General features: G+C 39.9%; 1 protein-coding gene across 1 annotated transcript in view; it reads right to left on the bottom strand.

Moving 5' to 3' along the window:
• Positions 1-6,714: 6,714 nt before the first annotated feature.
• Positions 6,715-24,737, bottom strand: part of Agpat5 (1-acylglycerol-3-phosphate O-acyltransferase 5) — a 42,665-nt gene continuing 24,642 nt past the window's right edge. Inside the window, exons 3-8 of the mRNA XM_036166347.1 lie at positions 24,417-24,532; positions 22,719-22,808; positions 14,462-14,552; positions 11,069-11,230; positions 9,443-9,566; positions 6,715-6,948 (exon numbers count right to left, since the gene is read on the bottom strand). Coding sequence (XP_036022240.1) covers positions 6,723-6,948; positions 9,443-9,566; positions 11,069-11,230; positions 14,462-14,552; positions 22,719-22,808; positions 24,417-24,532 — 809 coding nt within the window. The 3' untranslated portion in view covers positions 6,715-6,722. The remainder of the gene's footprint in view (positions 6,949-9,442; positions 9,567-11,068; positions 11,231-14,461; positions 14,553-22,718; positions 22,809-24,416; positions 24,533-24,737) is intronic.

Here is a 24,737-nt window from a genome sequence, read left to right as displayed (position 1 = left end):
CACTATTTAGCTGAGAATGACCTTGAATTTCTAATCCTCCTGCATCTGCAAGCTGAGTGCTTGGGATTATCGTGTTACCACAGCATGTTTATGTGGTGCCAGGGACCAAATCAGGGTGTTCTATGCTAGGCAAGCACTGTACCAACTTAATAACACCCCCAGCTTGTTCTACTGATTTGACTGGTAAAATTCACCATATCCATTTAAAAGCAATCTTCAGCATTTATACTCAAGGACTGCGAGCATTGCCACTCTTCTCAGAACATTATCATCCTTCAGATCTTCAATTTTATTCGGGGTAGCAATGCTGAAGATTTCACTTTTCAACTTCCCTTGCAGCTAAATAAAGCTTTGCAAATAAATTCTAGTTGGGAACTGTAAGTAGAAACGTTAGGAACTCTCCGGAAATGCCTTAGAGGGACACAGGCATCCCTTTGTCCTTTACTGTTTCTTTTGCCTGCTTTAATGAGAGATGATTGTAGGCCTCTGGCAACCACTATGGCCTATGAAGTACATTTTGTGAGGCTGAGGCTAGCGGTGCAGTCAGATGAGAACTTAGGTCCCTAATAATAGATGAATCCATCTCTATGTTGCTTCGGAAAAGAAAACAGCTGTTCAAGCCGTTCATTCTGAGGTGAGTTGTATATAGCAGGACCCCAATCCAACTTCACCAGGAAGGCTGTCTACTTTTAAAAGCAGTTCCTTCAGAACTCCCTAAGAATATCCCTAAGATTCTGACTTGGTGATCATGAAGGGTTTACCATGGTCTGAATGTCTCTCTGAAATTCAAGCACTGAAAACTTAATCAGCAATGTCACAAGTTTGAAAAGCAGGGTCTTTGGAAGGGTCGGGCACTAGGCGGAGCCCTCATGAATGAAGTAATGCCATCAAGGGACTTGGCATAGCCTGGTCCTTTCCCTTTGGCCTCCCACAGCTCAGCAATAAGGCCCTCACTGTACCACAGCAGCTGCCACTTTGATCAGGACTTCCAGCCACCCAAACTATGATGGGTTTCTCCAGGAGAGATGAGGTGGGGGAAAGACAGTGACATAGAGGTATCCTGGTTCTTCAATATAAGTTAGCTTCTCTCATCTCTACTACAAAGAGAAAAGATGGTTGCCAAACTAGCTGTTGGTTGTTTTCCATTCCAGCAAGGGAGCAGAGACCGTGGCAGGGCTAGGAGACAAGAGGGCTTTCTCCAATAGTTCTGCAGCATAGTGAAGAGACAGTGCAGGTAAGAAAGTGGAAGGAAGGAGGCCTCGAACAAATACGAATGTTACCAAGTGGAAATATGTTAGATGTCCATACAATTATCAAAATTACTCCTGGTCCAGGCAGAAAGTAACTCATGCAGGCATAGAATAGAAGCCAATATATAGGTATGGTTTTAAGTGACAAGCAAAAATATTTAATAATAAACATTTCTGACAATTCTGAGTTCCAGTATATATCAGAAAATAATGAACAATATTTACCCACACTTTTGACAAGTAGAGCTGAGTGAAACGTTACACACAGAATCTGCACTCCACAGAGTCATTACCACTGACCTCCCCAACAGAATTCAGCACACTCCCCACTACAGATAAAGGAAAGTGCCATCAGCACAGACTTAGTCTAGGATTTACCTTAGTGCAGAATGCTAGGAGGAACCCCTCAGGCATCACTGCAGAGGGCATGTCATTCTCTTCACCTTAGCCTCAGCAGGAGCAGTCAGGCCCCACCCAGCAGCTGTTGAGAGGCCCAGAGACTTATAAAGGATGGAGATGTCCTTCCTTTGGTCATACCTCCACAGCACTTGATCGAATCTTAAACAAAGCCTACACTCTGCACCACAACTAGGACCATCCTCTTTCACACCCCATGGTCTCTTTTTGAAACGGGAAAGGATTAGATTACATCACAGTGCTGTGGGTTTGATGTGACCTCACTCAAGCTCTGTCCGCCCTGACAGTCATCTATGAAGACAGGAGATGAACCTGCATTAACATCGGCTGCTTTATCTGTAGTTCATTTGGTTTCAAGAATCCTTTGTGGCTAACATCTTAGCCACATCTACAGGTGATAAATTTGGGACACAGTTTATTTAAAGTTGTCCAAGGTTGGATGGCTACCCAGTGGTAGGACTCAACATGTAGTGACCTGCCTGCAGACTCACTACTCATGGATCAGACAGGGTGGTGCTTACAAGAGGTTCATCAGTGCCTGGCACACAGTGAACACTCAGCAAATCTCCAACAAAATACGTATCTGAAATATCATGGCTTTAGAGCTACACCTGGCAATAAAACATACACATACACATAAAACAAACACATTTTTCCTAACAATGTAACTTTTTGTCAGTAGATTTTTATTATCAAAAAAATTGAGGTTTGTATTTTCCCTTGTGCTGAATTACGAAGCACCAGTGAACCCAGGGACTCTTTCAGGATTTATTCTGAAGCTGCAGAAGGAAATGCAGTTATCAATACTTCTTGATTACTTCAGAACTGGATTACTTGATCACTTCAGAAACAGATTGTGTCAGCAGCATTCCCATTTTGTTTTACAGATTAGGATTTATGAAACTGTAGAACATATCTTTGTCATTTATTTATTCAGACATAAATCTCAAACCAATAGTCTGGAGGAAACATTGGCCTGTCTCACCATCAAAAGGTATATATATATATATATACACTGAGCATCTGCTCTGATGTCAGATTTCTATTGGAAGCAGCTCTTCCAAGGAACTTCTCTGCTTGGGTAACAATCAAGTATAGTTAAATTACATAAATAATACATGTAAGTGTTATATAAGGTACATTATGACAGGTAGATTTCTGGTCTCTAATAAAACTCCATGTATGACTCCGTTTACCAAAAACAACAGATCTACCTCAGCATATGCAAACTAAAAATACATATCAAATGAAATATTTTAAACATTTTTTATAACTTGTTTATTTTTATTTTATGTGTGCTTGTGTTTTGCCTGCATGTGCATCTGTGAGAGAACTGGAGTCACAATCTGTAACTTCAGTTACTGCAGTGTGAGGTCTAAGAATCAGATCTGGCCCTCTGGAAGAGCGGCCAGCGCTCCCAACCTCTGAGCCATCTCTCCAGCCCCTTAAACAAAATCTTAACTAAAACACTGCAACTAAATTCATAGTGAGTCTCTATATAACTTCTTTTGTCTGTGTGGACAGGTGAAGAGGATCTCAGTACGGAGTCCTGGCTAGTCCGGAACTTGCTATGTAGAGCAGGCTGACCTCCAAACTGCAGCTATCCTGCCTGGGTTTTCTGAGTACCCTGACTGCAGCCATGTGCCACAACACCCAGCTTTTATCCATGAGAGCTGAATAAAACGTTTTAAATTCAGTCAATCACATAAACACTTTACCTACATAATATCTGAATATACCAAATGTTACTTCCATCAGAGTACAGATTTTCACACTAATGTTTAAATGTTACATATTCAGCCTATAATGCAAATTTTATGCAACTGGTAATATTTTAAATCAGGCAATCTTCAGTCTAAAAGACAAAAAGGAGATACCAATCTGCCTGCCTGTAGATACGTTAACATTCCATAAACCAGTGCTGGAGAACCTGCCAGAAAACCTTATACCCAGTCTTCAATCTCAGCACTTCAAAAACAATTTGTAAGGTTAAAACTCATTTTTAATATTTTATACTTGACCATACTATTTTGTGAGACATTTCTGTCTCAAATGTGGATCTGGTACACAATTAGGAGTCAGTTACTTTATGCCTACATTTTGGCAGATTTTAATTTCTAGTTTTTTTCTTAATAGCTAATCTAGTTAGGTCATTTGGTTGATAAAACATTTTATATTATAAAGGGGAACATAACATATATATAAACAATAAAGAAAAACTGATACTAATCTAAGTAAAGAAGAAAATCACATAGAAAAAAAATATGGAAGAAGCCACCAAGTGTCTAAGAACTGGCCAGATTAGCATTTTTATTTACAGCCTTTTTGAATGACACCAGACATGCTTCCCGGGGGTCACCTGCTGATCTCTGAACTGCCAATCACAAACACGGGCACATATCCTACAAAGCAGGAAAATTAGCTAATATAGTCCAACTATCGTATTGCTTCACTGTTTGGGTATTTCAATGTATTTTTTTAAACTCTGTTCAATATTTAAAAAATATTGTAGCTTTATAAGGTTGGAATGCAGAACTAAGCACTAAACCTTTTATGCATACCTGAGTCATGAAACGTTGGACAGCACAGACATGAGAGTAATGAGAGATTTTATTTTTTTACTTTCATCCAAACACCCTTTCTGAAAACATAAAAGCATGCACACTGATGGCACTCTCACAAAGAAAGCTATTGTAGCCCCTAAAAGCTGCAATTCAACAGTAATATAAATAAAATCTTAAATTATATTGTGAAAGGATTCACAGGTAGGCTGTTAATTTTCAGAAAATAGTTATGTCAAGTCAAAATTAACATGTTGAAGAGATGCTTCTAATTTTTCAAACATTTTGACACAATTTATTTCCAATTACCACATTGACGGCTCTTGAGAAGAGTAAGTACAGTGCTAATGTTCAAAAGATCATATGCAGACTGCTTTGCTCTGTTTAAAAAGAACCAGTTATACCCATGTAATTCTAATGGTGCTGTCTTCTAAAATTCAAATGCACAGCACATACATAATATTTAAAGATCTGTTTTAATTTATGTGTGTGTATGTATGTATGCATGTGCATGTGGCTCTTCACAGAGGCCAGAGAATGTGTCAGATTCCAACTGAGCTGGAATTACAGGCTTTTGTGAGCCTCCATGCAGGTGCTGGGAACTGAACCCTCTGCCAGAACAGCAATTGCTCTTAACTGCTGAGCTGCTTCTCCAGCCCTCGGCCATGTCTAAAGTCTTATAATTTGTACTGATTTTGATCTGGTCAAAATAAGCTCTAATAGGACTACTAAGAAAATATATTTAGCTAAGATGTAAGATTGATCTCCACTTCACTTTTTAAGTAGAAGATGATTACAATTCGGCACAGTAACATGATGAACAAGTTTTTTTGTTTTTAGGCCACTGTATTCTGTGGATGTATGTGTATTGTATATGAATATACATATCCACATGTGAACATGTATATCCATGTGTGAATATACATACTCATATATGTATATGCATATTCATATGTGGATATACAATTTATGTGAACATACATATCCATATATGAATATACAAACACAAAGAAATCAAGTGACAGCACATGACACTTCAAAGACATTTAAAACGGCTCATTTTCTGGTTTTAGGAAAACAATATAAGAGGCAAATTTTCCCTCAATTAAAAAAGAATTATTGTGATTCAAATGGTCTATTTCAACTCGATCACTGGTATAATAATTTTGTGACAAAAATCTGTATGATGTATGCAGAAATGTTACCTTAAAGGACTAGTAAGCAATCACGCTTAAATCACAACATAAAAATACAGCAAATCAAATTATAGCAAGCCTCCTTCCATAGGATACACTGTTCTATGACTGAGGACAGTGTGATTTGGTCCTGGAAGGTAGCTCTTGTTCACAGGTGATATGTATCAACAGTGTGGGTCCATGAAAACTAAAGAGAAATGACGTTTACCCAATCCTGATATTTCTTGACATAAACAAATGCAAACCACTTCTGCAGCAGCCAAGGAGGCTTACCCACAGGAGCCCTCTGGGCTGGGCAGCACTGCCTGCACCCAGACAATGAACAGCACCACTGCAGGACACCAAGCCAGAGGGCAAGGGCTGGAACAAGCAGCAAGCGACCAGAGTGCACACACCCAGACCAAATGCAGTGCCAAAGCAGAGGGAGAGAGGCAGAAGGCACGTGCTAGGACAGAGTCAGGATGCTGGCCAACCTCCACCACCTAGAGCTCTGTGGATGTCCAGTCTGATATGAAAGTAATAAGGACCCTCAGTTTATAAGCACTCACAGCACAGATGCTAGGAGGCGCTAACTCAGCAGCTCAGATGCTGGGCTCTGCCAAATGAGAAAGTTAGAACAGAGCTTCAACTCCATTCTGACACTTTACATATTATTCTCTATAGAATGGGGTATGCAAATTAAGCAATTTTAATAAATAGTAGAAATGTTTGTTATTTTGTAAATATAAAGAAAAGTAGCTAAATAGAGCAATATAATAAAAATATACAATAGACAGATCTTTTTTGCCATGAATATTTCTCACCTTTTTCTTTGAACATCTCAACACATAATTACAGTATCTTTCACTGACTTGCAAAATTTAACAAAAACCCAGCATCACATAGCTTCAAAATATAAAATACTTTAGTGATAAAGAGTTTGAGCTGCCAAGTAATCAAAATGGAAGATAACCAATATAGTGAAATATGCTACAAAGTAATGTTAAAATACAGCCATCTGAATTACAAACAACATCAAATTATATAATCCAAATAATCTTCACAATAGGGTATCAGTTCATGAAGAACATGAAAAATAGCATAAACTCCACTTAACTTTCATGTTTCCAGCAATCCCAGCACCTGAAAAGCCACGTGTGTTTGCCCCAAATCAACCGCATGTTGGCTGTGGTCACTAATTCTATTTTATCCAGTGTTCAATCAACAAGGCTTTTAAAAAACTTCTTATTTAATTCAGGAAACAATGTGACGTAATGTGTAGCCATCAGTAAGAGACATGACTGGAGCCTGTTCCTTGCTTATGTTTTAATAACAAACCACAGGCAGCCAAGGAGGGTTCCATACAACCAGGTGCCCACATACAGTTTCCTTCCAGACTCTGTCATGAGCATGACAGCAGTCAGACTACTCAAGACCAACACTGACGGTAGAGTCTTCTTGACACTTAGTCTGGAATGAACACTTTTCCCAGGAAATTTGTTTCTTCTTTCTGGATCTGGTGAATCATAGAAATCTACGAGCAACCTGTGGCCAGAATGAAAAACAACAGAATTGATATTTTCAGTTTTGGACATTTTGGTGTTGAAACAAGCAAACAAAAATCATCTACTGGATACTAATTACTTCCTGAGCAAGTACAGTTCCTTAGAAAACCCAGGTAGAAGAGACATCAGAGACAGCTTGGCAGGGCGCTCACTACTGGTTTACAGTATTGTAGTCTATCCTTACCACACAGGAAGTGAAACACAAAGCACTTGGTTTAAGCCTTTGATGAAGACTTTGGGAGATACACACACACACACACACACACACACACACACACACACACACACACGCTTTTATTTTATGTGTATGGGTGTTTTGCTTGTCTGTATACCATGTGTGTGTGTGTCTAGTGCCCTCAGAGGCCAGAGAGGATGTCAGATCCACTGAAATAGGAATTACAGACAATTGTGAGCCACCATGTGGGTGCTGGGAAATGAACCCAGGTCCTCTGGCAGAGCTCTTAACTGCTGAGCCACCAACCACTCCAGCCCCACTTTTATTCCATCTGTAAGAAGCTGTAGCAACCTGACTCATATGACTAGTGACTACTTTCACTCCTTCCTCCCACTGCTCTCAGCCCATGAGAAGTAAAGAAAAGGGTTGAGCTGCAGCTCAACAGGAGAGCACTTGCCTATCATGTGTGAGCCCCTAGATCCAATCTCTAAAATGGTGTGGCCCTGTTAGAAGTGGGGGTGGGCTTTGAGGTTTCAAAAGCCCATGCCAGGTTCAGTATCTATTGCCTGTGGATCAGGATTTAACTCTCAACTACTTCTCCAGCACCACTCCTGTCTGAATGCTCCCATGCTTCCCATCATGATAATGGTAGAAACCTCTGAAGCCGTAAGGAAGTACCTAATGAAATTCTTCCTCTTTTAAGAGCTGCTGTGGCCATGGTGTCTCCTTGCAGCAATAGAACAGTGACTGAGACACCTCCCCAAAGTTCTTATTCCCATGTAATTATAAAAACAGAGAGTCAAATAAAGAGAATAGTTCATTCATTCTCCCCTCTGACTTAAAACATATAAGGTTATAGCTGCAGCCCATGCAACACAGGAAGTATTCCTATTGCCTTATGGGCACATTCATAGAGGTAATGATGAGTACATGCTTGTTGTAGAACATTATTTTAAGGTGTGTTACATTTGTTTATGCTGTGGAACATTTATTTAATGATGTAAAGATGTGTTGCATTATTTTATGTTGCATTTGTTTGACTCTGTGAAGCTGTGTTACTGAGCCTGTCTAAAACACCTGATGGTCTAATAAAGTGCTGAACAGCCAATAGCGAGGCAGGAGAAAGAACAGGCAGGGCTGGCAGGCAGAGAGAATGGATAAGAGGAGAAATCCAGGAGGAAAAGATTGACAAACAAAAGAAAGGAAGAGAAGAGGACTCCAGGGGCCAGCTACTCAGCCACACAGCAAGCCATGGAGTAAGAAGAAAGGTATACAGAAACAGAGAAAGGTAAAAGCCCAGAGGACCTAAAGTAGATGGGATAATTTAAGTTAAGAAAAGCTGGCTAGAAACAAGCAAGCTAAGGCTGGGCATTCATAAGAAAGAATAAACCTCTGTGTGATTTATTTGGGAGTTGGGTGGTGAACTTCCAAAGAGCAAAAGATCCAAAGAATAATAATAATAAAAAAAAAAAAAAACAGCAACCCAAACAGGTGGATATTAAACACTGTCCAGTCCTTTTCTGAAAATACATTTTCATATTAAGATACATAAGTCTTCTTAAACTGTTCCCATCACCAAAGCGATCCTGAATTGATGGGCTGAAAAATTATGTCAGGTACTAACACGTGACAATGAAATGCATAAATCTAATATGAAGTTTCATTTTCAAATGGCTAAACTTGCAGTATTGTTTACTAACTCAAGAAAGGAGACAATATCATTATGAAAATATCAACTGCCCTTGCTCTTCCCACAGCACACTGATGTGGTGCTCACCTGTACTTCAAAGTCTCCATCTCCACAGCCTTGCTGTTCCTTGTGTAGCTAGCACAGAAGAAATGCTCTTCCTTTACATCTTATCCCAGAGCAACCTGCTGCCCAGATAACACTACAGGTAGGCCACCATGACATGATCTTTACAGTGACTCATAACAGTTTAAAACGAGAGCACATAAGGACAAAGTAAGATTTAACCTGAGTTCATCAAAAGCATTCTTGAAACAATACAAACTTTAGTTTCACTTTAGCTGTGTCATTAGCTTTTGAAAAAGGCCTCCCAGTTGACCATGTTGAGTTGTCACTGTACAGAAACCAAAAGCTGTACTGATGTAGAAATGTTAAAGTTAATTTTTATACAAGGGCAATGCACCATTAAACGTGTTATATAGGAAGTATGTAAGGCTTTATCTATGTAAGTTTAATTAGTATTCCCTAAATAATGAAAACACCTTTTCAAATTGGTTACTATAGTGAAATTTAGAACTGCAGTTTCTGAATGCTGGAACTGTTACCACTTACTTATCTTTTATCTCAAAACGCTCATGAAGCCATTTTTTCATGTGTTCTTGTTCCTCTGGAACTTCATTTTTGTCTATACGATCAAAGTGAATATGAAGTTTGGGACACTGTTTGCAGAGAAACTCTAACAAAGAAGAAAAAGATTTCAGGTCTTACTACTCTAGAATTCATGATTATATAATGTAACTTACAATGAAAACAAAGCGATAAAGACCCAAAATGCTGGGGGGAAAAAAAACAACAACTATAAACTCATGACTTGCAGTATGAAGCTCAGGTTGAGAAATCCACCCATATTAGCCCACAGCACTTGCTAACTCTGTGTCGGCTATCACTGACTCTAACAGCCGAACTCAAGAAGCAGCCATCCCTCCTAATGGAAATGTTCTAATGAAACCTATCGCTTTGTATACTAACTTAAAAATTAATTTTAAAAAGTTAAAAGTTAAAATCTTTTGTGTTTTAATGCTTTCTCTCTTTTACTTTCAAAGCCAGTTCCTTCCTCAAAGTATGTAAGAAAGCTGGCTGGTTTTGACCATCAAACTGCTTCATGTTCCTTCAGTTTAACAGGAAGATAAAGATGAGTGCTAGAAAAGTATTTCATACAAAAGGAATGTGTGGAGCCAGGGACTGCAGATTTTTTAAAAAATAAACTTGAAGTCTTCATCACACTGTGGTATGCAGACATTTCTTAGAGCATGTCTTCTTTCTGCCTCTTCCTCCATCCGTAGTACTGGGATTATAAGAGAGCTCTTTGCATGTGGCAAATATGTCTCTCTCCTCTCTCCCTCTTTCCCATCTCTCTAAAACAGATACTCTGAAAGGGCCAGAATCTTTCACCACTCCTTTATTCACCTGTTGCCATGTTCAAATGTTGAATTTGTGGCTACAGTTACCTAAACTATTTTCACTCAAAATCCTTTGGTTAAAATCTAGCACATGCTTGAAAAGACACAATTTCTTCTTGTCCAATAATACAAATGTCCTTCCCAAACATGCTATAAAGAAGGTTCAAGTCAAAAAACATTAAAAGAAGGGGGGGGGGGGGGGAGCTGGGTGTAGTAGCCTGAGTTCCAGGGCAGCTTGGTCTACATAGTTGAGTTCCAGGAGAGCCAGAGCAACACAGTGGGACCCTGTATTGAAAAATAAAACCAAACCAAGCCAAACAAAACAAAAGACAACATAAGAAGAAGGTTCAAGGCTACACTGACCATCACTGTACTCCTTGACACTGCTAGCTGAGCAGCTTGTCCTCATATCTTTGCAGATCTTTCCAGTTTCATATGTGAACCTCTGGCAGAAAGAAGCCAGGTTAAAGACCCCACAGACTCATCAGACACGTGAAATTTAGAATGATGAGTGAAATTTCTAATGATATACATTAGTGCCCATCAGTAAGTGAAATAAAGGAAGCCATCTGTGGGGCTATTACAATCTTAACACAGGGGTGGCTGAATCAGGAGGATTGCAAATTCAAGGCTAGAGCTAAATAGCAAGACATCGTAATTCCCCAGGAAAGCAGTGAGTTTACTCACCAATTAAAACAAGAAAGAAAGAAAAGAAGGGTTTATATCTTACCTGTATCATGTACTACTCAGCCTCCAATACACGGAAATATGGACTTACCAGTCATGGATGGTGAGTTTGAGTATTTTCCTGACCCTTTCTCAGTCCCTTCGTAAACCACTGTGACATCGTAAATTGCATCTAAATGATTCTTCATAGAATCAAAAGCAACGTGAGTTGCCTTTATTCTTGGTGTCAGCACGTGCTTTAATACTGGAAGGCCTAGAAAGCAGGTGGATTCAGTGTGGTCATGATTAGGAAGGAATATATTAAGTTCAACATCTAAATTACTTATCAGTTACCACAAAGAGACAGGAATTAAAGTTTATGCCCTACCCTTACATCTATGAGCTGGCTATATGCTTAGAATGCTCTCCTGCATTACCATCTTTACTTAGGTCAAAACGCACTGAATCTTCATTAACCTTCTACATGAATGAGACCTCCTGATGGAAGGTGGTCCTCAGGAAGCTTATGACCCACTGGGACCGTTCTCTTTGGTAACCCTAGCAGGAAAGATACCACAGAAGGGCAAGAATTCATCATCCTTCGACTCTCTTCTGCTGCTTCCTCTTCTTGACTTGAGTGTGGACTGACAATTTCACAGGAAACGCTAGGTCCCACTATGTGATCTGAACAGTGACTAGGGAGAACTCGGTTTGAAGTCTCTATCTACTGCCTCTCTCCAGGGAAAGTGGCTACATAAGGAAGAACAGCTACAGTATGGTGGGGCTGTCTACAGAAGAATTTTCAAAATGCAGGATGGTGTGGGAAAGAAAACGATTCCCACAACCACATGTCTGACTTCAGTCCCCAGGGCAGAAGGAGTATAATTTATTCACAAACTTGTACCAAAGTCTGAAAAGTCAACCAAACTGGGGAACATTTCTTGTCAGCTAAGTCCTTCTTTGCTACTGGAGGCCATCCAATCTCAGGACTCTGATAAACATACACTGTCAAACTTGCATGTTACCTTAACCAGATTTTTTTTTTTTTTTTTGCAGACCCAGGCTGGCCTCAAATTTCTGATCCTCCCACCTTAGAGCTAGGTGCTGGGATCACAGGGATGCACTACCATTTCTGGCTCAACCAGTATTTTTATTAGATGACTAAGACTAGAAGCCCAAAAGGAGGGTTAGATGTGGTGTCAACATATGAGGAGAAAAACTCACAGAAAATTCTTGCCTGTCTATACCTATTAACATCCAGTCCACGAATGTCCAGTTATTCCAACCACACAAACTATGTCTACAACTAAGACAAAGCCTGGCCCTTCTGTGATGACACAGAAGAACCCTCCACCCTAAGTCAGATAGCATGTCCCTCTAGTCTTCATGAAGAAAGAATTGAGATCCCAACCAAGTGCTTCTCAGTTCTGAAGCATGATGTGGTATACACTCTCCTAAAATGTGAAGTAATTGGCTAACTGATCCTTCATAGTATATTTATCCAATTCCCAGACATAGACTTAAGGGACTTGTATGAAAACGCCATAATGAACCCATATTTTATGGACTAATTAAAAAAAAAACTAATAATTAAGCCAGGCGGTGGTGGCGCATGCCTTTAATCCCAGCACTTGGGAGGCAGAGGCAGACAGATCTCTGTGAGTTTGAGGCCAGCCTGGCCTACAGAGCAAGTTCCAGGATAGCCAAGACAACACAGAGAAACTGTCTCAAAAAACCAAAACCAAACCAAACCAAAACCATAATATTAAAAAAATGAAAATTGTCTCTAAAAATAGACAAAATAAATACCCCCCCCCCCGGACTATCTAGCACCTGCTCTGGTATTTATTCTGCCTTGTTTTCGTCTCCAGGTCTCCTCAATTATTCTGTTCTATAAACCACACTTCAGAAATGGGGTCAAATATGGGGTCAAAAGCAGTTATACTTGCCATGTGATAAAACTAGGGAGCTGAATAACGACAACCTAGCTTCCCTTTACTACTAAATCCTTTGGTCAAGGTTCACCCTCAGATACACAGTGGTGGCTGGGTAACTAGACACAGGTTAGTCATTTGGGAAGAGGGGTTGTCAATTAAGAAAATGCCTCCAGAAGAATTTGCCTGAAGGCCAGCCTATAGTGCATTTTTTTATTGATGACCGATGTGGGAGGGCCCAGCTCATGATGGGCAATGCCACATCTAGGATGGTGGTCCTAGGGGCTATAAGAAAGCAAGTTGGGCTGGGCAGTGGTGGTGCATGCCTTTAATACCAGCACTCGGGAGACAGAGCCAGGTGGATCTCTGTGAGTTTGAAGCCAGCCTGGGCTACTAAGTGAGTTCCAGGAAAGGTGCTACACAGAGAAACCCTGTCTCGAAAAACCAAAAAAAAAAAAGCAAGTTGAGCAAGTAATGAGGGGTAAGCCAATGAGCAGCACTCCTCCATGGTCTCTGCATCAGTGCTTGCCTCCAGGTTCCTGCCTGTTAGAATTTCTGCTGTCTGCCCTCAAAGATGGACTATGATGTAGAACTATAGGCTGAAACAAACCCTTTCTTCCCCAGGTTGCTTTGGGTCATGGTATTTTATCAAAGCAATGGAAATCCTAACTAAGACAGCAGAGAATTTATGATGTTCTTAATGGCCAGAGAAAGGAGAAAACAAATAGGGTTGCTGATGTTTCAGAAATGAGAGGCAGAAACAAATGGGCTCAGTGGGGTTAGTGAGATGGCTGAGATGGCACATGGGTCTGCTCCCTAACACATACTTCTTAAACATACAGCTATGGCACATAATGAGCTCTGTCTTCACAGAGTGAGCAAATCCAGTTTTCTTGGTCTTTCTACTGTGCCTCTTAACATTAGCTTAGCAATCATTAACAGACTTGCCTGCTGTGGCATCTGACATCCACTCTCTGATTATTACACATACGCCTGTATTTCTGTATGATACATATATATATATTTGTGTATGTTTATTTTTGTTATACACCAGTTTTTATACTGAGTCACTCACAAAAGTGTACTTTCTCTGAATAACCATTTACTTACATTTTAACTCAATTCACAGCATGGGAATATGTGCCACAGCAAGCATGTGAATCTAACCTTTACAACACAAATTACTAAGAATCTACTTAACTCTGTAAAAGATCAGACATTCTTTTATTCAGTTCTTATGAGAAACACATATTCTCATATTCTCATGGACTGGAGATGGCTCAGGGGTTAGGAGCTCTTCCAGAGGTCCTGAGTTCAGTTCCCAGCAATCACACATGGTGGCTCACAACCATCTACAATGAGATCTGGCGCCCTCTTCTGACATGCAAGCAGAACATTGTATACATAACAAAAAGTAATCTTAAAAAGAAAAACAACAACAACAACAAAAACCAAAAAACCAAAAAACACAAAAAAAACCCAGATGTTCTCCAGGAAGAAAGAATCTAAAGAAAACAAAGATCATTCTCCTTAAAAAGTATTTTTCTGCATATAGTCAAACTTGGACTTACCTCGTTGAGCAGCAAATGCCTGACTGGCTGAAAGGAGTTTTGTGTGTGTTCTTCTATACCTTGTTCCCTCTGGAAAAATCACAAGATACATCTGTGGGGCATAAATGAACTTTAGTTTGTGGGAGTCCGCTGTTGTTAGCACTGACTCAGCAATTCCAACTGCTCCTGTTGTGGTGTTGCTGTGGTGAGAAAGCTTGTATTCGTGTACAGACAACCTTTACTTTTAGCAGAGTCACCCAAATGCAGATTCAATTAAGGCAGACCACAACATAGGCCATAATAAAACGTAGCTCTACATTTATGGTAAAGCCAATCTTTAAAAATCTGAAACTGTTTTAAAAAGTTTTAGAACATGCTAGTAGTCACTAATATAAAATCTAGACACAAAATGCTGCCCTGTGATTAATGTTCACCCCTTCCAGTTCCCAAAAACAAACCATGACATTTTATTTTTACATATATTAAAATTTTATTAGCACATATTAGCTCTACATGTTAGTGGAGTCTGCTGTATGTCTGCACAAACACACACAGAGCACACTCATCACAGCCAACCTTCAATCTTCTACCATTACAGGAGTGTAGCTAGCAATGTCCTTAAGTATCAAGGCTAACAGTACATCTATCTGAAAACTGCTTATGAATTTAGTATTTGCATTTCAAAAGGCTCCTATGACAGTCCATTTTATAGAGCTCTGAGTGCTTTTTACATCATTTACTTTAAGCCACCTCATACTCATACATAAAACTGAGAATGCAGTATCTGCAAACAAAATGAAGTATCAAGGTAAGTCATCAGTTGATATGTTTTTATATTTAATACCTTAAGAAAGTAAAAATAAAGATATTAAAGCCATGTAACAAGAAAGCTTCTACGTGAGAACTGAGTGGTGTAAAAACACTTTTTAATTGGTGGCCAACAGACAAACTCACCAAGTAAACACAATAATATAGAAAACAATAGGATAGGGATTCATGAGAGGAAACTTTGTCCATTTATCCATGATCAAATGATCGCCAACAATACTATTTCCCTACACAGCTAATATAAGAAATGTTTTTTTTCCTGAGCAATCTGTGGATATAAAACTCCTACTAAATGAACCTATAGGAGAATATAAATTTGTTTATGAAACAAGCTTACAAAGAAATGCAGTGATTCATCTGAAAAGCTAGTATAATGTACAACAGCATCTCTGCAGTTCTCCATTTGCAGCTCCTTTTGTCCCAAGGGCTGTCTGGCATTGTGAACAGCTGATCCCCAGCTGTAGCATTATGTTGGGAGCTTGTGGAACCTCTAAAGTATAGGGCCTAACTGAAGGAAGTCACAGAGAGGAAGGCCTTGAAAATTATAACCCAGTTCCACCTCCTATCCAACCCAGACACGAGCAAACAGTATCATTCTCTGGTGGCCTCAGCTATGTCACAGTGCCACTCTGCATGATGGAACATACCAACAAAGCACAGGCCAAAATAAAGCCTTCTCTCAAGTTGCTTCTTATTAGAAATTTAACTAGGGCACTAAGCAGAGTGGGTAATACAGAAAATTAGTACAGAGAGTGGTGTTCTTGCTATGGTAAACCTGACCCATGGCTCTTAGGCATTTGGTTTTAGGCCTTTACAGATGTTTGAGGGTAGAATGTGGAAGATTTTGGAGCTATTATGTAGACAATCCCTAAACATTGTAACTAGAGCTTGATTAGCCAATCTGATGATCAGGACGAGAGAAATGCAAACAGTGGGGCCAGGCTCATGATGTTTCAGAAACAACAATAAAGACTGGGGGTTGTGCCAAGAGACTATTTTTATTACATTCTAGAAAGAATCTGGCTGCATTTTACCCATTTCCTGATAATATGAGTTTAGGCTGAATTGGGGCAATTAGGCAATGGATTGGGGTTGGGGATTTAGCTCAGTGGTAGAACTTGCCTGGCAAGCGCAAGGCCCCGGGTTCGTTCCTCAGCTCAAAAAAAAAAAAAAAAAAAAAAGCAATGGATTAATATGTTTGGTGATGGAACTCTCAAGACAATAGTGTCCAGGCTCTGGCATTATTACTGCTCACCACTCTTGGTCAGATTTACAGTGAGAAAGAACAGAAAGATGTGGGGGAAAATATGTGCTTTGGGAATGAAAGGTATGTGAACAAGTTTAAAGCTGCAGACAAAGGAGGTGTGAAGAAAGCAGCTACATTAGAGGTCAATGCTGGTACAGAAAAACCTCATATTCTTCACCAAGACAGAGGATGCCCTCAGGGCAAAAGATTCCCATCCATGGAAGGGTCCAGCTTACAAAATAGCAAAATCACCCGAGAAGTGAGAGTTTGAACTGAAAAAGCCTCAGCAGGGATTATTTCCTCGAAAACAATCACCTAGGAAAGTATATTTTGAAGTTACATTTCAAAGGCCACTGTGGTTCTAGGGGTCCAGGCTGTTTCTCCAAAGAGCAGTAGATTTTGGTAGCAGCATCAAGTTGGTGCTGGTCTGTACACATACCAGGCATTAAAAGTGAAATGAAGAAGTAATGGAGGCTTGTACAGAGGCTCCAGAAAGCCAATCAAACATGTAGCAGGGTTGTATTCCCTTCATGGAGCTCCTGAGTGAGCTGTTATGTGAAACTATAAAGGAGAAGTCCTAAGTTGTAATGGAGAATCCAAAAGTGAGGGATACTGACCCAGGAAAGCTACAGGCACCGAAGAGAGCCAGACTAACAAGAGAGGCTGAATGTGCATTGCTGGTAACACAGCTGGAGAGGTGTGGGTCTACCCAGGCCCAGGAGAGCTCCCATGACACCAAGAACCCAAGTTGGCAGACACGGAACTCCAGGGTTTGGTGTTTACAACGATGAGTTTCAGTATTGCTTTGATCTGATCTTTCCTTGTGCTCCCAATTCCTTTTTTAGATTCACAATGTTTATTCTGTGCTACTGTATATTGAAATATGTATTTTGATTTTTTTTAAATTTTATAGGGGCTTACAAATAACAATCTGCCTTGAGTCGCAGCAGGCTTTGTAGTTCTGAAGTGTTGGAATTATAAGACCCTAAGACTTGAAGTTGGACCAGAAGCATTTTGTATTATAAGATGGCCGTGAACTTACAGGGCTAGGGATGAAATGTGCCTGTTAGAAAGTAAAATACCCACCACAGGCCAGGAATGTGAACATTTGGTTTCCAGGTGGCAGGAGCTGTTTTGGGAACTGTGGAACCTTCAAGACATGGTGCCCCATTAGAAGAAGTGGAACTCAGGTTTACAGCCTGGCCTTGCTTTCTGTCCTGTCTTGTCCCCAGACCCACTGAGATCTGAGCAAGAAGGCTCTTGCTGCCACAGCTGGTGCCATGCCTTCTCAGTCGTTACCCCCAAACCACACATCCAAATACCTCCTTCTTCCTTTACCTTACTTCTTGTCAGGTATTTAGTCATACCAATGACAAAGCAATACAGTGTCCACGCAAATATATTAGTTTTTTGCCCAACCAGAGAAGACTCTTTAAAATCCATTATCATTGCCAAATTTGTTGTTGTTTATTTGTTTGTTTTTAAGACAGAAGTGTTTATTTCGGTTTAGGATTCCAGGAGGAAAGGGATCAATCATGGTCGGGAATTGTGGAAGCAGACAGGAGATAAGACATCAGGAAGAGTGCGAGTTCATGTCTCAAACTTTGAGCAGGTTGCAGAGTTTGAACTGGGAATTTTGGTTATATATTGTGTACCCTAATAAACTTGCCTGGGCATCAGGGGACAGAGCCAGCCACTAGATTAGACATAGTTGTCAGGCAGTGGTGGCACACACCTTTAATCCCAGTACTGGGAAGCACACACACCCCTTTAATCCCAGGAAGTGATGTCTGGGAAGAGAAAGGTATATAAGGCGTGAAGAACTCTCTTCAGGCTGAGGATTTCGTAGAGGTAAGAGGTAGTGGCTGGCTGTTCTGCTTCTCTGATCTTTCAGCTTTCATCCTTATATCTGGCTCTGGGTTTTTATTAACCATCTAAGATTCAAACAACAGGGAATAGTGTGGGGCTTTTAAATCTCAAAGCCCTTCCCCAGTTATATACTCTTTCTAGCAAAGCCATGCTTCTTAAACTGATGTAATCAGCGTGACTACATGAGAACCAAGTTTTCAAGTATCTGAGCCTCAAGTGGAGATTGTCTTGCAAAGTATCACATATAATGTTTTTGCTTATGTGATGAGGCCTGGGCATGTGGACCTCTTTTGTTGTTTATGTATTTGATATGGGTGAAGGAAGCTGGGAAAGCCCACCATATGTGCAGAGGGTTGAGCCTGAACACTGGATATGTCATGGAAGAGATGAACTCAGGTGACAAAGGGAACTAGTCTGGTATGCAGGATATAGATCTGGTCTAATCCTGAAAGTTAGGGTTACTCTGGACAGGGCTGACAGGACTAGGCTTGGGCACAGAGTCTGACATTCAGGATAGAACTGTTGATTTAGAAGAAATCATGGAATGAGTGATGTTGTGGATTCACCAGTGTGAATTCCGGTATAATATTTATGGGTCCCGACAGGCAAGGTAGAGCTGATTGGGTTGCATAGAGTGGATGGAGTTAGTGAGTAGATTATCTTCCCAGCTAGGTATAAGGGCAAGGAAGGGCTCTTTATAGGTGTGTTAAGAGTTAACAAGGCAAACTGCATTCTCTACTGTAAGTGGAAAGAAATGGCCCACAGAGGCAGAGCATGTGTCCCTAAGGCATTGCTGAGGGTGGGTCTAACGGCCCTCCCTGCTGAGAGGCAGCTACAGTATATGGGAAGAGTGCTCAGATGAGTGGCATCTGGTGTGTCTTTGAAAAAGGAACTCAAATCTTGATAGATGAATGGCTTTGGGGAGGAGTCCAGATTACCCAACTAGGAATGAGGCAAACTGAGTCTGTTCATAAGAGTAAATAGGGTAAACACAAACGTTATGACGGTACACAGAAAGTGACACAGAGCCTGCATGGGTCTGCACTAGGTCCTCTGCATATATGTTATGGTTGTTAGCTTAGTGTTTTTGTGGGACTCCTAACAGTGGAAGTGGGGGTGTCTCTGACTCTTTTGTCTGCTCTTGGGACCCTTTTCCTCCTACTGGGTTGCCTTGCCCAATCTTGATATGGGGGTTTGTGCCTAGTCTTGTTATACTGTGTTCTGTTGATATCCCTGGGAGGCCTGCTCTTTTCAGAAAAGAAACAGAGAAGGAATGAGTCTGGGGGAGAGGGGAGGTGCATGTGTTCGAGTAACTGGCAGGAGTGGAGGGAGGCGAAACTGTAGTTGGGACGTATTGTATGACAGAAGAATAAATTTTAAAAAAAAGCACACAAAATAAACATTCTTAGGGCAGTTGCCAAGAGTGGGCTAGTTTCAAATCTTACTCCAATACTCTTTTTCTAAGTTTGTCTGCTATACTATATAAACAAGGCCAACTACTCTATTAATTGAAAATCACAATTCTTTTTTTTTGTACCCCCTCCTGGATTCATAATAGTTTTCTTCTCCCTTTATTAAAAATATTCAGCTAGGTAGTGATAATGCATGCCTTTAATTATAGCATTTGGGAGGCAGACACAAGCAGATCTCTGATTTTCAGGCCAGCCTAGTCACAGAGCAAGTTCCAAGACAGCTAGGGCTATACAAAGAAACCCTGTGTCAAAAAACCAAAAACCAAAAACAAATAAATAAATAAAACTTTAACGTTGGCTACATGTACTAACTTCTTTGCTGCTGGCCAAAAATTGGTATTTATCATGGTGTTGTCATGGACATGAGGCAGCTGGCCACAAAGGAGGAGGAGGTTAAACCTGAAGTGCCCGGCAAGAAAAGAATGAGCAAAGGGCAGCCTTAAACTTCTGGATTCTCTTCTCGCAACTATGTACATGAAATCCCTGCTCAAGAACAGGAGGAGTGAGAACCACAGAGAAAGCCTGGCAAGCTACATCACACAGACCATGTTCAGGCTGCTTGCTACTACCACATTCATTGCCTTATCTGTTGAACTTTTACCAAAAGAACCAGTTTCATTCTCTTCTATGATGATCTTCTATGTATTTTTTAAAAATATGTATTTAAGACACAAAACACCATTTTAAAGAGATGCTTCAGCCTCTGATGGAAAAGTGGAAATCTGTTTTACACTGAAAAACTATTCAAAATGAAGAGCTATCAACACAATTATTAAATTTCTAAATGTTTAAATTACAGCCTATTATTGAAATGATAATTTTCTATTAAAAGCAGTCTTTCCCTATGAGCTGCATAAATTCATTTACTTTTTCACTGAGTCTCAGTCTCTTATTTCAAAGTGAGAGACTGTTAAAGGACTAGAGGAAACTCCAAGCAGCAATTTGCATGCTCTTAAAATTTCCTTCTATTTTAGTTAAAAAAAAACCTAACTTCCTAGTTAGTTTTCAGAGTCAACACATTCATACAGCAGTTACCTTAGAACTTTAAATTTTGATTAGTTGTATACTCCATAATGTTTACAAGAAAACTGTAAAATATAATTCCTTCCTCATCAAGCTTATTATTGACCATGGAAATGTCACATGTGCACACACACACACACACACACACACACACACAGACACACAGACACAGACACACACACACAGAGTATGGAAGGAAAGACAGTAATCTGCATCTATGCCTGTATCTCAGAAACTTGTGACAACATGGTAGTCATGTGACGTGACAAGAGAAGCTCCCTGGCCCTTGTGGAGATCACCATGAACTATCCAGGTGGCCAATGTAATCACAAAGGACCTATCACAGGAAAAGCCTTGGTGAAGAATCAGACCAAGGAAGTGCCATTAAGGGAAGCACAGAGCAGTTGCTGCTGGTTTTGGATATGTCCTGAAATCATCAGAAAGGCAACAGCTAAAAGCTGGAAAGTCAAGAATGTTATTCTTTCTAGTCTCCAAAAGGAACTATAACATTTTAGATCAGGAGTATTGAACTTGTAACTTCCATGTATTTTCCAAAATTAGTGATAATAAACCAAAGAACCAAGCTCAGAGAGGCTCATCTAGGTTTAAAACAAAAACAAACAAACCTATAATACTTTGCTTAAGAAAGAGGCAAAGACCAGCTGATGAAAGCAGCCAGAGTTAATAGGCTGCAACACACAGAATAGTCCCCACACACAGCACTCTGATGACCATTTTACTAGAAGACACAAAGAAAGGGCAGACTGTGACTATAAGGTCAATGTCCGTGCAAAAGTGAAGCTGTTTATTTGTTTCCTAGTCTCAACCCCACAACAGAAGACACAAGAAACTCTAAAGTAATTGTCTCTGGCTGGGTCGGTTGGCAAGCTGGAGGAAAGAAGGGGCACACACAAGTCCATGCCTTCATATTTTACATTTTTAGAAAAGTACAATTCTGTCTTCTGAAGATATTTAAAAACAAACAAACAAACAAAACTTCTATTAAATTTCACACCATTTCAAACCAAGGCACCCCCTTTTCTGTGTTACGGCTGCTCTCTGGGTGTGCTGTAAATGGAGAAAAGGCCACTGCTCGCCATTATATCCTATTACCAGCATCTCCACATTAGGTGCAACTTCCTACCTTAGAAAGTCCTGGCAGGTACTCAGAAGTAAACACTGATCATACCAGCCAATAAGCTGGTAAGTGGAGGGCATGATGTTAGAAGCAGGTGAGAGGAAAAAGAGAACTCTGCAAGTTCTTACCACAGTCATGAAGGTCAACTATAGAGAGGGAGCCACAGGGAAAAGGCATTTGGAAAAAAGCAATTAGCATTCTTGAAATAGAAGATTGAAATTATTTTCCCTCCTTTATGGAGAAAAGTTCTGTAAAATATTCACTCTAAATGATTTTTCATCAGGAGACTCTTTGCTTTGCTTTTTGTAAACCTTAACTTATGTGATAAAAATCCACATTTACACAAACAGAAAACAGTTGTTCTTCTAAAACTAAATGTAAAATAAAGACTAGTTCTTCAGTGCTCAAATGTAAAGCTGCCAGTGAACCTCCATCCTGTAGACTAAAAGACACACACTTGCTCTTCCTGAGTCAATACTGATAATCACCAAAAAACAAACAAGCAAACAAACAAACAACAACAACAACAAAAAAAAACTTATAATCATCAATAACAATCTTTCCTGATAGCCAAAAGGACAGTTTATCTCAGCAAAACTCTGAATTAGTTATTCCTTATGGGGTAATATGTTTTCAAAATGACTCAGATTTTAATTTCTTAAATTGCAAACTGAGTTGAGGAATGGAAACAGGCACTCTTACTGGTGTTCCTGCATTCACGTAGCTCTGAAGCTTGTTTCTCATTTCTTTTTCATTAAATTTGGCACTTCGTTTTACATAAATTCCTCCATGCTGGCACATAAAAAAGAAAAAGAGAAAGAGCAATTACTCTTTAACTAACTACTCATCACAGTCATCAAAAAGGCAGCTTTACTCCCAATGAATAAAGTATAAAACTACATTTCAGAACTACAGTTCAAATATTACCATCTATACAATTTATAACTGAAAATTCTATTTCTGTTGGGGATTTAGCTCAGTGGTAGAGTGCAAGACCCTGGGTTCGATCCTCAGCTCCACATTAAAAAAAAAAGAAAGAAAGAAAATTCTATTTCTACAGAACCCAAGAAAAACTGCATGCTGCACTGTACTAGAAAATACACAAACATTTAATTTTGTTAGCAGTTAAAATATTCTTCCTTGCTTTAAAAGATTTAGTTCAAAATTTTGTGATGGATCTTAACTCATTGATTTCTATTGACTCATTGATAACTATCATCAACAAAGTCATTAAAAGTATCCTGTGGTGGTATTGTGTTTCCCGAAATATTGTGTGTTCCCCGAAATAAACTTATCTAGGGTCAGAGAACAGGACGGCCACAATATTAAACATGAGGATAGGCTGTGGTAGCACACGCCTTTAATCCTAGCATTCCAGAGACAGAAACACCTCTGGATCTCTGAGTTCAAGGCCACATGAGAAACAGCCAGGCATGGTGACACACGCCTTTAATCCCTGAAATCCAGCCTTTAATCCCAGGGAGTGATGGTAGAAAGCAGAAAGATTATATAAGGCGTGAAGTCCAGAAACTAGCAGCATTTGGCTGGTTAAGCTTTTAGGCTTTGGAGCAGCACAGTTCAGCTGAGATTCATTTGGATGAGGACTCAGAAGCTTGCAGTCTGAGGAAACAAGACCAGCTGAGGAACTGGTGAAGTGAGGAAGCTGTGGCTTGTGCTGTGTCTCTGCTCTTCCAGCATTCACCCCAATAACTGGCCTCAGGTTTGATTTTATTAATAAGCACCATTAAGATTCCTACTATAGTATCCAGGATGAGAGACGGCTCAGTGGCTAAGAGCACTTTTTGCCCTTTCAGAGGACCAGGGTTCAGTTCCCAGCACTCACATGGTCACAAACATCTCTAACCTAGTTGCAGGGGATTCAGTGTCTTTTTCTGACCTCCATGAGCACCAGAAACACATATACACACAAGACAATCACATAAAATAAAGCCAATTAAAAATAATAAATAAAAGCGGCCACTGGCTGGGAAGGAAGGGTATAAAAATGTCTTTAAAGTCTATCTACACTTACAACCTTTACGGAATTAAAATATAGACTAAGTACTAGAAATACATATATATACTCAAGACACTCAATCACACAAAAATAAATTAAAAACAATAAATAAATGAAGGAAGGAAGGGAGGGAGGAAAGAAGAAAATAAAGAAAGCTGGCCTGGCCAGGAGGGAAGGGCATAAAAAATAATTTTTAAAAAGTCTACATTTACTACCTTTAGGTAGTATAATTTTACATTTAAAATAAGCCATTTTAAAAACATCTGTACCAAGCATGCACGAGGTCCCATGTCCAATCACTACTACCATAAAACAAAGAAAATCAGACGTATTTTCATTAAATTGTGTTGAATTTGAAATATAAGAGCAAAGACAAAGGTTACCTGAGCAAAGTAAAACCCATACAACGGAAGCCATTTTAACTGGTCTTTCAGCACATAGCGCACATGTCCAAGGGCATCCTGCCGGGCAGCCAGCATGTCTGCAATAATCCAGTCAACTGTAAGAAAGAATCCAGTCAGTACATGACTAGCCAAAGTCAACTTCCACCTTCCCCTCACATAAACAAAAGCTCTTCTTCAGAGTACTGTCTGTACAAGATAACTGAAAACATTACTACGGAGGCAGAGGCAGATGGACCACGAGCTCAAAGCCAACCTGGGCTACAGATCAGGTTCAAGCCCAGTAGGGCAACACAGCAAGAC

The sequence above is a fragment of the Onychomys torridus genome, chromosome 17 (assembly GCF_903995425.1).
Source record: "Onychomys torridus chromosome 17, mOncTor1.1, whole genome shotgun sequence".
NCBI lineage: Eukaryota > Metazoa > Chordata > Mammalia > Rodentia > Cricetidae > Onychomys > Onychomys torridus.
Note: the sequence above shows the minus strand (reverse complement) of the source record. Positions and strands in the feature narration are given on the sequence as shown.